Source organism: Phaenicophaeus curvirostris, chromosome 5 (assembly GCF_032191515.1).
Source record: "Phaenicophaeus curvirostris isolate KB17595 chromosome 5, BPBGC_Pcur_1.0, whole genome shotgun sequence".
NCBI lineage: Eukaryota > Metazoa > Chordata > Aves > Cuculiformes > Cuculidae > Phaenicophaeus > Phaenicophaeus curvirostris.
In genome coordinates this window covers 52,066,977-52,084,142 of record NC_091396.1, presented here as the reverse complement: position 1 = coordinate 52,084,142, position 17,166 = coordinate 52,066,977, and the positions used below count along the sequence as shown (strand labels likewise).

Sequence of the window (17,166 nt, the reverse complement as noted above, 5' to 3'; positions counted from 1 at the left end):
GAGCATATCATCCCTGACAAATTCAGAGAGCCTGCATGCAGGTAATAATGGCAAGATCCAAGCTTCCACTAGATGTAGCAGTCCAATGCCACATTTGCCATGCATGGAGAGAGAAGTCCTACTGATGTAAACAGGGAGTGAGGAAGGGCCAGTAGGGCTACAACACTAAAATATTCTTCTGAAGAAAACAGAACACTCAGAACCCTCGATTCCTGCATGAGTATAAGTTGCTGTTTGCCTGAACATAGGCTGAAACATGAATGATCCTTCCTGCTGGATATTCAAGGCATTGGAAACGTCTCAGTCTGTGAAAGAATCAACTTCAGGCTAATTACACGTTTATTTTTAAAGTTTAAAAGAATAATTGCCCAAGTGAGCCAGGTGAAATAATGAATTAGATCCACTGTAAGTATACTTAAAAATGTGTCCTTCACACTTAAGTGAATACACTTTAGTATCAGGTATCATAACAAACTTCAGTTCTAGACAGCTTTGTCCTGAGACAGAAACTGTCTCCTCCAGGGACTGCTGTTTGCATGCTAGTACCTCAACTTCAAAACTCCAAACTGTAGTCTCCATTTCCAAAATTGGATTTTTTTTTTTAAAAAAAAAGTCAATTAAATGAAAAATTAATTCAACCACCAAAAGTAAATAAATACAAACCTCTAAATCTACCTACACATTTAAACTAACTTTGAGAGATAGGACAATTTCTGTAATACCGAAAGGCAACCATGTTTGTATGGGTCACTTCACTTTAGCCGAGATGTCACTCCAGCCTGTCCTCAACACTGTGTGGGAGGTTTACACTAATCAGATTTTTCTGAAGTTTAAATTCTAGCAACACATCAGTAGCTGTTACACAACATTGAGAAATATGACCTGTGCTGATTTATGAAAGCCAATCTGGTCCTATTTTCAAGCATCTGAATTAAGAGATATTTTCCCTCATAGCATTACTCTACATCAGAAAAGTAAACGTTTTAATTAAGAACAAATAAATACAATGATGCATCATACTTTAAAATGCCAGAGCTATTTTACAGTTGGCATTAACTTCTGGTAAACCAGGGTCAGGGGAAGAAACAGAAAAAAGAATTTTAGAGACTTTTATTATCAATGAATACCTAAAACCACTACGATTTTTCTCACAACCTTAATCATGTGTTTCTGTCTTCATATATTGGAGACTGAACGTGTTACCAAAAGGGAGAAAAAGCACAATCCTTTCCCAAGTTTGTTTCAAAGAAAATCAAGTGATCTGAACTGAGTTCTCATAAAACACAGACCATCCAGCTCAACAGCACATGAAGTCTAATTTCCATTCTCGGTTTGGTTATCTTGCAGTAGTAAAGCTGCCTGGCTCTCACAGCAGCATCTGAAGGAAGAGCCATGGAATTTAAGCTTTTTAAATTCTTTCAAGTCTTTCAGCTAACAGAATTTTTCTCTAAAGCAAAAAAAATAAAAAGAGAGAAAATTAAAAGTCAAAACCAGGACCAGATAAAGCATGCACGCATTCACACATCAGACTTCAGGAAGAACCAAAACACAGTGTAACTCTGGTTAATCTCATAATTGCAAGAGACTTTTATCCATGGCTGTTAAATAACACGATCCAAGTTGCCTCTCCAAGATTAGGTGTATAAAGTCACCATGCAACTAAAATGGTCACTGAAGGGTAGGTATGTCACATTCACATAAGGAAGAGGAAGATCATTTTTAGTAATTACTCTTGCAAAAGAATTACTGTTGTTTCCTTAATACAAAAATATATTTACTATGGGAATATAAATGTATTTGTTTGGAACATAATGACTGTCTAACTTTGAATTTTTACTCTTGTAAATGCCTAACCTGATACACTGGTTTAAAAGAAGCAATCAATTTGTTTTTCCAGCATTAAAGATAAATTTCACAGGAAGAAAGGTATTTTTGCAGAGGAAAAAAAATTAAAATCAGAGCAATGAACTGAGTAACATAAGAAACAGGTGCCTCATTGCCAAGCCACATCACATTTACACTCACTCTAAATCAGAGTTTATACTGTGGCACCTAAGTAGGTACAAATCTACCACTGGGAAAGCCAGGATCATCTTTATTCTTTATGGAGCACAAGAATCATAGAATCACCAGGTTGGAAGAGACCCACTGGATCATCGAGTCCAACCATTCCCACCAATCTCTAAACCATGCCCCTCAGTACCTCATCCACCCAAGGCTTAGTATTATAAAGATGCTTTTCATATTCAGAGCCCAATCTAACTAGATAATATTTGTAGAAGGGATAAAGGGATCTAGGTTCCCCCAGTAGTGTTCAATTAATTTTTTGCTCCAGGTGGGTGGGGGAGGGAGGGAGAAAGTGTAGAAATTGTGGAGCAAAGGAATACAGGGAAAAAGCAGAAGGAGCAGTGACTGCTGCAGCCACAGCTAGAAATGAGGATTTCCTGGTCCCCATGCCACACTGAAACACTGCATCTTGGTTTCTTGCACTACAGATCGGTGTATAAGATTATTATGCAGCCCTGTACATTTCATATAGAGGCACAGAACTACTGAACACAAGCTTCAGCTACTACATTAAAACAGTCATTAAAACAAAAGATGAACGTATTTGTAACTTATAAATAAAGAAGCAAGATTTTGTTGTAACAACTCCAAACACGATAAACAAAAAGCTCTTTTGACTTAGTACTACTGTGACTGAACTTAGTTTTCTATAAAAAACAGACTGTAACCTGTTTATCATAATAACGATCAAGATGTCAGTTTGGAGTCCTATCTGTACGCACTCCGGAACCATGAGATATCACCCCCTGCTACAGCCTGAACACCACAAGATGTCAGAGGGCTAAGTGCCTTAGCACAGACAGGCACACAGCCAACGTTGTCCAACATTGCCATTTTCTACCCTACGCTTAGATACAGGAGGTCCTCCTCTCTTCAACAAATTATCTGACGCACCCCTGTCAAAATGTATCTGACAGTGGTGCAATCTCATCTCCTCAGAGGTGCACAGCAGTGCTCAAATCCAAACAGTCCAGTCTGGAGACAGCAACATGGTAGGATTAGAATATTTTGAATCAATTACTGGATGGAAGGGAAGAATTTCAGTTGTCAAAATGACAATTTTATTCATTAAGAAGCATTTGTACATGCATAACTACTCCCATCCCATCTGCAAACTCATCCCATTAGAATAGTAATGCTAGTGAAATTTATAGAGCATTCAACCCTTCAAGGGCTGAATGTGGAAGGAAACCTCGAATTTTGAAAGTGTCCAGCAAAACCGAAAGGTTCTATAAATCTTTTCATGCATTCCACCAAATCTGATCAGTTTCAAAAGCCACTGAGCTTACAGAAACCCAGTACTTTAAGACCCTGTAGTGTTTTTATGGTTATTGCAACCCTCCTTTTTCCAATGTTACGTCTCTCTAACATGGGCAAATTGGTCTTGTACTTACATCTATGGGCACAAGCTGGTGAAAGTTCCTAAGTACAGAGAATTTCACAAGTAGATTTTTTTAGCAGACTTTGTCTTTTGCCCATCTGCATGTATTTCTTTAAAGCAAATTTGAGTCCAGAGTACAAAACGAGTATCGTGGTTGTTTCATAAAGTTATAAACACCTCTTTTAACATACTCAATTTCTGCTGGTTTTGCCACATCCGAGACTATATGAAGAGTAATATTATTTCTGCTGTCAAAACCCATAATATGTTAGAAAAATCAAGCTCCGAGTTGGGAGAGAGTACACTCTGTGCTACAGAGAAGACAGCATTGAATCAAGATGACTAATTTCCCTTTGCTAGTCTGTTGTCTTGTACAGAAAGCAGTCTAGCTCCAACCTTTAATTACCTAAGTAGTACTTACTAAACTTAGTTGCCCTGAATATCCAGAGATTAAAGCACTTCTGGAGATGATCCCAGATAGTCTTTCCAAGTAAGAACTCCCCCATCAGGTGCTGTCACTAATAAACCCTGAACAACCAAATAACTATAGTAAACCCATACAGAATTAAAACCACAATTGATTAGCTTCAAATCTGAAGTACTTGTTCCACACTGAAAAGTCAGTTGCAGCCTGGACAAAGCCCACTTTGTGACACCCCAATCTCCTAGTCAAATAAAAATATCCCCAATATGGAAAAACTTTTGAGTCTGGCATTAGCACAAGTTTGCTCACACGTGAGAAATACTGATGAACTTTCTTTCCTTTTCAGCTTGCAAGCAAAACGAGGTGCTCAATTCATCCCTGCTAAAGAAAAGGAGCATTTTATAAAGGTATTTTATACAGTCGCTCTCCCAGACTGGTCCCAAAAAAAATGTTCCCCTATAATAGAACCATCAACGCACCAGAGTCTTGCAACTTCCCCAGTCATAATTGCTCATCTCCACTCTCTGTGGATAGTAGTTGGCCCACAGATGGGCCAGTCAGGCATTTCCTCACCACCTTGTGGGAGGAAAAGATCTATACATTCCAAGGTTCTTCCATTGATTCTTCTCCCTCTAAGTGGGGGAGAAGGAGAAATTATATTTGCTCTGTAATGCAGCATTCAGCTATGAGGTATAACTGGATAAGAAGTGGTAACAATTTCCTAGGTGCAAGCTGTATACTTGACAACCTTTAGGCATCACTGTAAAACAAAAACATTCAGTATACTGAAGCAGTTCCAGGCATATCCTTACAAGCGACTAATCTTTGTGCCCCATGTTAAGTTTTTTAAAAGACATTGGAGTAAAAAACATCTGTATTGTCAAAAGTTACATTTTCATGAAAAAAGCACAATAAAAGAGTCAAGTTATTATAAGCTGATCAGGAAGGAAAGTACTGCGATAATGGTGCTAGCAGCAACAGGTCCAGGCACAATAAACTTAGTATGGCTACAATTTATGATGGGGGTGGGGGTGGGGGGAACCACAGCTCAGATACTGACGCTCTCAGCAGACTTCAGACTTTGGGCAAGTCACTTTGCCTTTTCCTGTCACCTTTTTTCCTTACCCTTATGCATTTCCATTAGGCCCTCTTAGGGACTGACACTGCATCTCACAAGAAAGAGAGACAATACTATAGCTCTATCACTCTTTTCTCCCTCTTCCTTCTTGGAATCATTAACATTGGAAAAGACCCCCAAGATCATCACATCCAATCTCAGCCCAACACCACCATGCCTACTAAACCATGTCCTGAGGTGCCACAACTACACTTTTTTTTTTTTAAACATGTCCAGGGGTGGTGACTCCATCATTTCTCTGTTTCAACGCTTCAACACTCTTTCAGTAAAGGAATTTTTCCTAATATCCAATCTAAGCCTCCACTGAGGCAATATGAGGCCACCTCCTCTCATCCTATAGCTAGTTACCTGGGAGAAGACATCAACACTCGCCTCACTACAACCTCCTTACAGGTAGTTGTAAAGAGCGATAAGGTCTCCCCTCAGCCTTTTTTTCTCTCTCCAGGCTAAACAATCCTATTTTCCTCAGGTCCTCATAAGACTTGTGCTCAACTAGCAAAGCTTCGGTGCATGACTGAAACAGAACTAACACACCAGCTTTGACAACTGCTCTGTATTGCCAATCCTGGCTGACCGATCTCCTAAGAGCATGATGATACTCACAGCTCTTGAAGCAAGAGACAAAAAAAAGGGGAGAATTACACTATTCCATATTGTTTCTTTCACATACTAATCTGCAAGGGGCTGTACAAAAACCAAGAAAAGATAAATGGACATTGGAAACTCATCTCGAAGTTTCACTGCAGATAAAGGAAGCAGACAAAAGCTAGCAGCAACAGGGAAGGGAAAGGCTTGTGAAAGGCTTAAGAAGGTAAGAAAAAGCCTTACAATATTAGGCAACAGTAGCCAAAGATGCTGTAGAGGGATTTAAAGTAGTGTGACATAATAAGGCAATGAACACAACCTTTACAAAGGCATGAAAGGTATTTAGAGAGAGAAGATTCTCACCAAAGAACTAAACCAGAAACAGCATCTTGCCATCCAGCAACGAATCTGTAGAGCAGAACCTTAGGTGCTATAACCTGTCACGGATGTAACAATAGAGTGGAATTAAGGCAGTGTGCACAAGTGCGGATATGCTCCCAGAAGTCCTAAAGAACAAATGCCTCTCTTCCAGAGTCTATGTTTTGGACTAGGAGCTCAGAAAATTCAAACCAAATGCTGATTCATAGTAAAATAAAAAAAAAAAAGTCTATTTTCCCCATTTCATCCAGTCATGGTACCATCAACCCACTGAAAAAGTGAGTGCATCACATACAGGGGAAAAATAATTTATCAGGTTTTGGTAATCTCCAAGAATAGTCCAATTAAGCAAGTATGTATGGAAACTGTACAGGCAGACTCTAAATTGTCATCTGTCTTGCAGGAAGGCACACAGGCCACTGTTCTCTGCTACACGTAGAGAATGTCGCTCCCAAGATCATTAACGCAGCGCTCGTCATTAACATTAAACAGTTAATTTAATGTTGCAGAAAAGGAAACAATTGAATGAGGACATACACATGTAGCCTGCATTCTATCTGAAGTGACTGCTCTGCTCTACTTCAACTTATCAGTAGAGCCCCAGCAGGAGTGAATTTGACTCAGTTTCTAAGGCCACTGCATTTTCTAATATAATGTCTTTAATGTCTGTCAACTTTAAAGAATAAAGGAAACCAGCATTCTTTATTGCCTGGAGGTCTTGCCTTCCTGGGGAACAGGAATGATGCCAGTTTAATTGTCAGAAGGCTCATGGAATATTTTCAAACTGCTAGATGCATAATCACACCTATTCTGCAAAAAGTCAGTGGCATTAATGAATATAGCAGTAGATATGCATAACAGAATTTTATAACCCCTGAAAAATAATTCAATTACAAGGGTTTCTATTAGAAATATTAACAGATCAAAGTTTAAAATTAATTTATTGTAATAAAATTGCACACTGCACCCAAGTGTATTTTTAAATCAGTCATTTGGATCCCCAAAACAAAACACTTAAGTTCAGAGAAACAGAGCTGAGCCTCAGGAGAGTCCGATTTTGGTGAAGCTTTCTAATTTGCTTTCTATCTAGATGGCGTCATTAGTACAAACTCTGAAAATGTTCTTCATTAATATCCAATCATTACTAAAAACAACCTGACCAAAAAAAAAAACCCTGAAAAATAAATAAAAAAATGGATTTCAATACTTCCAGTTTTATGCGTCAAGACTAAAAGGTAGCCCTCCTGTAACTAACGTCCTTCTTATAGGCTGCTTTTGGTCTTCATTCTGTATTCCCTGCCTAACCAAAACCAAACCTCTCACTGTATTTTGATTTTCACACCTCTTATCACCTTCTCTGCTTACTAATTCCCAAGGTCTGCCTCCCTGCCCTGCTATTTCCAGGATTCTCCCATGGTTCATTTTTCAAATGCAGCCTCCCTCCACTCCCATCTTAGTGTCCTTTTCACCTATCCTCCAACTCCAGGCTCCATGACTAGATAATCTTAGTCTTCCCACCACCCAATTCCAAACCCCAGGATTCTCCATCCCTCTTGCAGCTTCTGCAGCCCAGTTCTGTGCTTCTCCAGTTTTGCCTAAATCCTCCACACCAGTGGTTCAAGTTATGGACTGATGAGACACAGAGCCTGGAGACAAAGTAATGAATGCAGAGTTTTAACACCTATCAAGCAATCCAGTACCTTATAAAGACTCTGTCCCAGGCCAAACCCAAGAATATAGATCAATGCTTAGACTGATTCGCAACGCTTTTTCAACCCACTTCCTACAACATTAAAGTGTGGTGCAGTAACAATTCTTATCAGATGAACATGACACAGTACTTAGTGACATACCATAGACAAGAAGGCAAAAAGCAAGAAGCAAAAATGAAATTGTCATGGATGAGGATAAATTTAAACACAGTTTTTATACTAACAGCACAACTTTGATTAGAAAATTGAGCAGATTTCCACACAAAAAGGTCTATCTGCATGGTCATACTAGTGAAGAACAGACCTACATACATGCATGTTATCCCACATAAAGGGTAAGACAGGCAATGATACTATGGAGATCTGCACACCCAAGCCTCATTACCCTTGATTTTGAAATACTCAGTTCAGGATTTCAAATATGCCCTGAGTGAAATGGAATCAATATTGTTTCCATACCAGATCAATGGAAAACTCAGGTTGGATGGAACCTCAGGAGGTCATCTTAGTCCAAATTTCTTTTCAAACATCATCTTTGCAGGAGACCTCTGTATTTGACTCTCTGTTCTACCACATACTTCTTGTTTGATCTCAGGTAACTAATTTACACAGCTGCTGCCTGCCTTGGTTGTTGCAGTCACAGAAAAAGAGATGTTACGCTATTACTATATTAACCTCTGAGATAATGTGGTCTGAAATACAGGCAGACATCTAAATATTAGTGCTGGGTTAATATGGGAAACTTCAGATCTTAGTCTAGCACTCTAGAGCATTCAACCTGGATTTCTTGTTCTAGTCAAAGAGAGTAAGGGCCTGTGTCAATAGATGTTAAATTTGGTTCTGAAGTTGCTACGTTTTAGAAATTCTGATTTTTATGTCAAACCTCCTTCTTGGTTTCAGAGTAAAGACTTAGCTTTTAAGAATCATATGCACAATGTGCTTCAACTGAATCAAAATCAACTCTAAGTAAATCGGAGTCACAGGAAATAAAGATTACCTCAAGTAACATTTTCATTTTAGGCTTAAGAACATACAGTAATATGTTAAATAGTATTTCTTTTTTGTTTCATTTGCCTTTGTTTACTACTTCCCTAAATGGCATTTTAGTCAGACACTTACTGTGTTAAACTACTTCCTGCAAACTTGGCATCTAGACCTGGGGAAATGCATAAATTACCCTGGAGTTCATTTTCCCTTCTCTGCCCTCCAGGGGATGCCACTGGCAGGTTGAGCCAAAGCACAGAGAGATGTTTGTCTTATTTCTTTCTCCTATTTCGGATGCCAGCATTAACGCACCGCTAGAAAATGAACAGCTCAGAGAGAAGCTAGTTATTTTTTAAATTCTAGCTTTAAAACAAGGCACATTTCCTAAACTGGTTTATAAAGAAAATAAACACAGCATTTATCCCAATTAACTTCAACAACATCTACCTGCCAACCCTTTAAAAACTTGTATCAATTAACCAGGAATAGTGTCAGAAGTTCAGCCTAAATCTAGCTGTGACTTCCAATTAGGAGACCTTGGGAGCAACACAAGAAACACTTGCCATTGAATGTTTGTTATTTGCCCTCAACTAGTCCACTTAGAGTGGTTTTAAATTATCACACATCTATCTCCCCCTGGAAACAAAAACCATCCAAATGAGATTACAACCAATAAAGTTTACTGCTCAGCATCTGCAGGAACAAGAGTGAGTCCAGAGACATCTTTAGTGCATGGAGGGGGCGGGAAACAACCCAAAACCAACCCAAAACAAATAGAACTCCACCAGCATATGACATTGTTTATAGGAAATACATACTATCAGATTGTTTAAAGAGAATTTACGTAAGCACAAAGTGACATATTCTACCAAGAACAAAATAATGCTTAGAACAGCATTTATTACACAAAGTTTATGATATTAAGGTGTCAATAAGGATTAAGAAAAAAAGAAAAGGGATGCATCAATCCAGGATATTGAGAATTATGCTTTTAATTAAGCACTGCATTTGTTAAATAAAACTGATGGAAGTTGATGTTCTTCCTATAGCCTCTTCACTACAAATGTACAAGAAACAGCTTTTTCTATCCTTTTGGAAAATTACTTTGAAGAGTCAGTCCTGCCTCCTCTAGTCAGCGAAAACATCATTGATTTTCGCTGAAAAATTAACAGGCTCTTGTACTCTCTATGGCATGTTAACAAAAATGCCTAAGACTGCTGTCGTTACTCTACAATGCATTGCATTCTACATGTGTCTCCATGGTTAACTAACAGTGTAAAATATAAACAGATTTAATGACTTGCGATCCTGACTCAGAACTCTGTTACACACATGCTGCTGAGAAACACACTTTATTTCACTGTAGGACTGACTCTCTCTCATGGCAAGAACAGAAAGTATTGCTACAATATGCCTTTTAACTCTAAAGTAAAAAGGCAGCATGGTTCAGAAAGAAATGCTAACCCCTGCCCTTCCCCCAACCCATAATTCATCTTTACCCACTGATAACAACGGGAGGGGCGCACTCAAATCAAATCCTAAGTTATTTAAAACCAGTGCAGCTCGTGAACTGTCCATGGTTAACAAATCGCTGGACAGAAAACCCCACTGACTCTTTCAATTTCAAGCAGCTCACTGACTAGTGTCAGAAGACTAATGGAAATACATTCCAACACATTTCTAATTCACAGCAAGCAGTTTAAACGTTCTCTGTACTGTATTCAGGAAAACGTTCATAGCAAAAGGAGTCCAAATCAATTGCTTTAACAGCCTAACATGACCCAGTGGAGTCATGTGGCTAGAAACACTGCACCATCCCGTCACCCCAACTTATAATCGCTCTGGCAATGTTACTCGAGTTCTGGAGGACACGGAGTCATAGGAACATTTTGAACCAAGAGGTGAGCCATTGGAGCAGAAAAGCTATAAATCAGACTTGCTAGGCAGATGGCACTGCAAGCTAGATAGCTGACGGCAGATGGAAGTGAGAGCCTGGATAAGACAAAAAAAAATTGGTTGCAAACTAACAAGATCTGTAAGATGCTAGAGACAACTACTCTCCCTTTCTGATCGATCTGCTTTAAGTGAGGGTTAGGATCAACATCTCCTCCCACAGAAGTTTACCCATGTAAGGTTTTCAGAGCCATAAAGAAAAGGCAGTTTGGTTTTCCTCAGAGGGATACCCACAGCAGCCATCCAAAGAGTTACCCAATATGAAGTAAGCAGAAGATCCATAATTCAAAAGTGCCAGGCTCTCATGAAACCTTTTAAGTCCAAAGCCTTCTACATACAATCTGTAAGCCCTCTAGTCTGGCTTCAAGACAATTTAAGACTTGCATCTTTTCACGGCAGAGGAGCTTCCAACAAATGGGAAGTTTAAAGCCAAGGAGAATCTTTAATGGAAAAATGCTACACAAGACATTAACTTTGCTGAGGATTTGGTCTTAGTCCAGACTAGAACTGAGGCTGGCTTGGTGCTCACAAACACTTCCTTCCAGCAGCTGACGTACAGTTCCTTTGCTGCTGCTATGGGATAACCAGTTTCAGTAACTCCTTACCACTGCAGAACATATACTATTATAAAATGCATCACACCTCTTGATATTTATGCATATCAGTCCCTTTAGCCTTCAAATCTTGGAAAAAACTTTTCTCCTCTAGTTGTATATACACACATGCACACACATATACACACGGTATTTTCCTTTTCTTTGCCACAGCCTCAGAGTTCTTTTGTAAAGCAACACTGCCAAGACATCAAAGTTTTTTTTATTCTGGTACAACGGACCCAGAAGCATTAATAATGCTTCCAGAAGAACACAATACAAAATGATCTGTCTCATTTACTGAAGTAACTTCAGACAACATAGACTACATGGGCTTCCAGCAGATAACACCTTCCACAAGCTTGTAACTACTTCTAGAAGCTAATGGAGTTTTTTCTCCCAAGACACATTACCTAGGGTGAGCCTTTCTTACCACTGCCATGGACTGCAAGGATCTCATGGTCTTACAAACTTCTACAGCTGCCACTTCTGACAACTGGGGACTTTTTTTTTATTTGCATATAAGTAAGAAAATGGGGTGGAGCAGTAAATAAATTAACTTTGTTGAAAGACTTTGGGAAAAGGGAAGTAAAGCTGCAGGCTTCTGTGGGAAGCTAGTAAAGAGGGAACACAGCAATACCACTGCAATGATACAAAGGATTAACATGCTCTCAGACGGAGTCTGCATTTCCCAAGATATTACAAAGTTCTTGTATTCTAAATACACATGGTGAAACACACACATAACGCAAGAAAACTGCTATGTACCATATACACACCCACACATTTGTAGGGCCTGCAGTGCTTAAGGCAGATAAAGAAATGACATAGGTGAGAATAAGTACTTCTCATAAAGGAGCCTACACAAAGCACTGTATTCACACAGCACAAATACATATTAACTATCTGTTCTCTAGATTAAAATAAATTACCAGAAACAAAGTCCAGTCATTTAAAGTATCTGATGGTGCATTCCTGAGATTTTCATTACATTGGGATAAGCAAATGACTGAAAGCCTCCATTTCCACAGTGAAAACCCACACTTTCCCACCCATTTTCTATGCAGTCTTGATCAAGCCTCTTGAACTTTCCTGGGACTGCTTTCTCCAGATGTAGGCATGGAGTTACACAATGGAAAAGAGCTATGCTACTTGCTTTTATAATAGATAGGGTTTAGGCCATTGCTTCTCTCATTACAGAGCAAATCTTCTCTGGCTACCAAAAGAGAATGGAGGGGAAAAAAAAAAAGAAGAGGGGAAAAAAAAAAAGAAGGCAAGCAAGCCCTCCAACAAAACAGATCTACAGAAATACTGAGAAATAACCGTCCTGGGTCTTTACAGATCCATGACTGTTCAACAATCAATTACAGGTATTTTCAAGTGCTCCCTTTATTTGAAGCTATCTTACATCTAGCCACTCTTGCAGAGTCTAAATCCTCCCTACAGCTGCAGAAGATACCCAAAGATAAGCTGTACATAACCACAGAGTAACAGGAAGCAACTAAAAAATGCTTTAATAGCAATCCTGTGACATATTTGATCTGTAATTCTGAAAAAAAAAAAAATTTTTAAGGTTAATTCCAGCACTGTAACCACAAATCATTAATTTAATTGCAAGTCTCATGATGCATTTCTTAAAACCTCATCATCCTGAAGCACAGTTTGATCTCTCTTCTGTCCAGTTCTCGTGGTTGTAGAGAAAAGTCCATCTAGATTACTTGAATTTCAGAAAGCGCATCAAAATTATCTGGGTGCATTTATTTATTTCAATTGTTCTTAAACTAACCTTACAATTTTAGAGGAATGGAGGAACCTGACCTACTTGTTCTAACATTTGGAGAAGTCAGCACTGCTCCTGGTATTCCAATTTACACATAAGCATATGTTCTCCCTTGGCAGTTTTATCATATTGTTGTAAAAAAGTTCTCCATCATACTAAGTGGAAATCCTCATCAAGAGGATTTTATAGGCATCTTTCTGGTCCAGCTTCTACAATTTTGTGGCCTTTGTTGCTTTGGCTTCAAGCACGCTGCCAAGTATGAGTTCAGACATGTTCCCACTGATGCATTCACATAAATGCAGAAAAATGAAAGATAAGTGGAAAGGGATAGTATTTTCTGAGCATTCATCAAGAATAACTATGTGTTTCTAAAAGATCATTTGTTTCTTCTTTCTTGTCCGTGAACAACTTTGACAGACAAATCAACAGCATCATAAAGTTACAGATGCAGTCAACAGCAAACTATCCCATGAAGTTCTTAATAGAAGTACAGAGAAGCTCTTGGACATCACGAAGATTCAGTTAAAGCTTCTTCACATGCATACGTTGCACAACGTTCTTCTACTCCTCTCTCAGGAGTGCATAAGCACAGCAGTGATCCTTCATCTATACAACAGGTGCCTCAGCGTTACAAGAAACATCTAACTGCGGGATTGGAAGTACTGCTCCAAACTCCTGTAGCACCTGGAGCTGACAGCATCCCAGAACTCATGCTGTCACTGTTTGTAAGATGGCACAGGCTCTGCTGTCATCCCTCAGTTGATCAAAGAGTCATTAAAAAAAAACACCTGAACTTTAATTTAATTTGGCTAATGCCATTGGCAAAATGTCTTGTCTCCCACACACTGTAAACCACATAGAGACAAGGAGAGAGAGAAAGGAAATAAGACACTGGAAAGACAGATGGGAAGATGAAAGCATCGTGGACTAACACTGATATTAAAATGCGTCATCTCTCCCTGTCCTCAATCAATTATTACTGCCTGGTGAGGATAGATATCCTGAAGTAAAATGAATTCCAGGGTTTCCATATTACTTAACTCATCATCCCCCTCCACTCAATATAAATTATTACTCTGAATACATAGTTTATCATTAAAACCAGCAAAACATTATCAAATGCATAACTGTAATGAACACAAATTACCATGCTTAGATAGTATCCCAAACACTGCATGTGTAGCTACCCATACTTTCAAGAAGAGTACATTTTTCATTACCAGGGCAATATACATAGCATCAGATAGACAGGAACAACCATCAAATGAATCAAAATTAGAGAGAAATCAAATTGTCAGCACAAGCCTCGTAATTCTTATACCTGAACACCAACTTTTACCCTTAATAGTATAAAGTCATGGCATTACATAGCACAATCAACCTTATTCCTACACAGATCAGTCCTCGTTTGTTTGACAGTTACATCCAACCTAATATTATGTTCACCCTCAATCATAACTGCACTATGCAATACATCTAAAGAGCATATAAGACATTGCAAAGATTTCCATCTTACCTGGCTCTGTACAGTTCTTTTCTTCATGTGTCCTATTAGGTGATGCCATCAACTTTCTATTCCTCCATATTTCTGACAAAACACGTCTGTTTTGAATAGTTGATTCTCTGCCTATATTAAACAGAAAGAGGTTATTTTTTCCCACATCATGTTAACTGGGCTATACGCCCCAACCAGTGATGAGCATGGACAGACCATCAGTATGTGAACACAGCAAAATGAAGGCGCAACTGAGGTACATCCCAACGTAGGTATGCTACGTGCTTCTAGCTACAAAGGGGGAAACTAGGTATGGAGGTGCAGTATCAGAGCTATTAGCATATTCTGGCTATCAGAATACCTGGCTGTGACCCACAACAGGAAAACATTCTGCAGTGAGCAAACGCTGAAGCCTGCACCTGTGAAACTCAACATTTAGCAATTCCAATAGATGGAAGCCAGCCAGCTATGCTGACATGAGCAGCAATCACACTTCCATTTAGTCATGTGCACTTGCACATATGACATTACTAATTTCTTAACAAATAAAAATGCATATGGAGATATTCCATTTATATTTTGATATATTCTGAGTCTTGAGGATGATCTTTCCAGTGTTGGGCATCCCTACAGAACTTGTCAGGGAAAATAACTGCACTGTGGACCCCCACAAATCTTAATAACAACAAAATTCTTTAGAAGCCAATTGACCTTTTGCCTAAACTCATATTTCAGACGCATTCTCAATGGAACTTACTGAATAGAGTACAGAAGGAGCACTTGTGATCATGCGGGGTGTGCAATTATACTAATCAAAGGAAGAACAGAACCCCTTAATTAAATCACTTCCATCGCAACTTTATCCATTTCATATGAATATACTATAATAAGAAAAATTCTTCCATGGCTGATCTTAGGAGTTTATTACAAGATGACCAGATAGTCACCTTGTAATGCTTACGCTGTGCTACTGTGACTCTTGGAAATAAAAGAAAATCTAGCTTTGAAGTTGGTTTGGCTAGAGTATTTGCAAAAATAATCTGACGCCACAATTACAAAAAACATAGAGAACAGATGGTCAGTGTTTATGGATAGAATATACCGTAAATTAGCCAGCTGAAAAAAAAAAGTATCTGATGCAGCATACCATGAAAAATTAGGTTATGATGGATTTAGCCGATAACCCAAGAGATTAAAAACTTTCATTTGTCATTACATTTTCCATGCAAGCCTAAAAAAAGTTCTTGAAAACTGTTACCTGCAATAAAAAACCCCCACACTGTGTAAACATAATCATACTCCAATTACTCACTTTCACAAAGCAGTAAATTTACGAAAATAATTGCTGGGACAAGAAAAAAAAAAAACAAAACAAAACCAAACATGACAGTTCTAAATAAAGAAAGAAACATTGTACACCAAAATCTCAATTAAAAACAAGTTGAAAGTTCTTAGATGAGCAATGTGCTGTTATGTTCTAGGACACTGAATTCTTATACAGATGCTTCATTACCAGCCCAGGCAACAATTTGAGCACAAGAGCAAGTTCCACCAGATTTTTTTGTCCCCTAAAGCACACATTTTAACTTTAGCGTTAATTTAAGCAGATGGCCCATTGTAATTCTACTAAAATGTGATTTTCGTATACAGAGCATGGAGGAAGGACTTGAGTTTAGTTGGATTTGGTTCTTAAATCCTCAAGGCGTAAGGATCGTTGGCAGCTCTACCTAGAGACCCATGTGCTGTCCCAGCAACCTGAGATTTCGTACCCGAGGGAGGCGAAGCGTTTGAAGGAGCTTGGCCTGAAGATGCACGATTACAGCCCAAACCTGCCCGGCTGGCAGGGAAAAAAAAAAAACACAAACCCAAAACCAGTGGGCATGAGATGGGTAATTACAAACGCATCAGTTTGCCAGCACAGCACCTGCACAAAGGATACAACAGACTCCCTTTAGAACAGGAGGTTAGCCGCGTTCCTTGCCTAAAATACAGGATTTTCTGTCAAATCCACGCGGTGCAGGGGGTGAGGGGGCAGAAGATGAAGAGCAGGAGCGGCGGCTGGGGGAGGCTGACAGCCCAGCAGACGGGGGCGGCCCGGAGCTGCGAGGGGAGCGCTGGGGGGTTCGGCAGCGGCAGCTCCCGGCGGCTCCGAACCGAACCGAACCCTCCCCGAGGAGCGGGACGATTTCGAGGACAAACTCAGCGCCGGGAGCGGCTCCGAGCGGGGACGCGCCACTCACCCAGTCTGGAGAGCAGGCTGGACATGCACCAGGCGAAGAAGAGGATGGCGCAGATGAAGCCCAGCTGGTGCAGCAGCATCTCCCGCCTCTTGCGAACTTTCCTCAGCAGGAGCAGCATGGTCCCCGGCGGAGCGAGCGGCGCCGCCTCGCCTGGCCCCGGCGGGTGGGTCGGGCGGCGGGGGGCTCAGTGCCGGCGGCTGCCCGCGGGCGGCTCCATGGCCGAGACCGACCCCGCGGCGGAGCTCCGGGAGGGAGGGAGGGGAGCAGGGAGAAGCGCTGCTCTCGGAAACCCGGGATGAGCTCCGCGGGTGCCGGGAGAGGGAGGGGGAAGGGGGGTGGGGGGGGAGTGGGGGAAGCCGCCGCTCTGAGCCCCGCGTGCCGGGGTGGGGGGGGCCGGGCTGAGCCGCGGAGGAGCCTCCCCCGCCGTCCGCGCCGC

General features: G+C 40.2%; 1 protein-coding gene across 4 annotated transcripts in view; it reads right to left on the bottom strand.

The window, feature by feature from the left end:
- Positions 1 to 16,866, bottom strand: part of SLC24A4 (solute carrier family 24 member 4) — an 88,949-nt gene extending 72,083 nt beyond the window's left edge. For 2 of the 4 annotated variants that reach the window (XM_069858725.1, XM_069858726.1), the window contains exons 1-2: positions 16,731 to 16,866; positions 14,512 to 14,622 (exon numbers count right to left, since the gene is read on the bottom strand). In XM_069858725.1, coding sequence (XP_069714826.1) covers positions 14,512 to 14,622; positions 16,731 to 16,848 — 229 coding nt within the window. In that variant the 5' untranslated portion in view covers positions 16,849 to 16,866. The remainder of the gene's footprint in view (positions 1 to 14,511; positions 14,623 to 16,730) is intronic. The other 2 variants (XM_069858723.1, XM_069858724.1) reach the window with 1 other exon arrangement.
- Between the last annotated feature and the right edge of the window lie 300 nt (positions 16,867 to 17,166).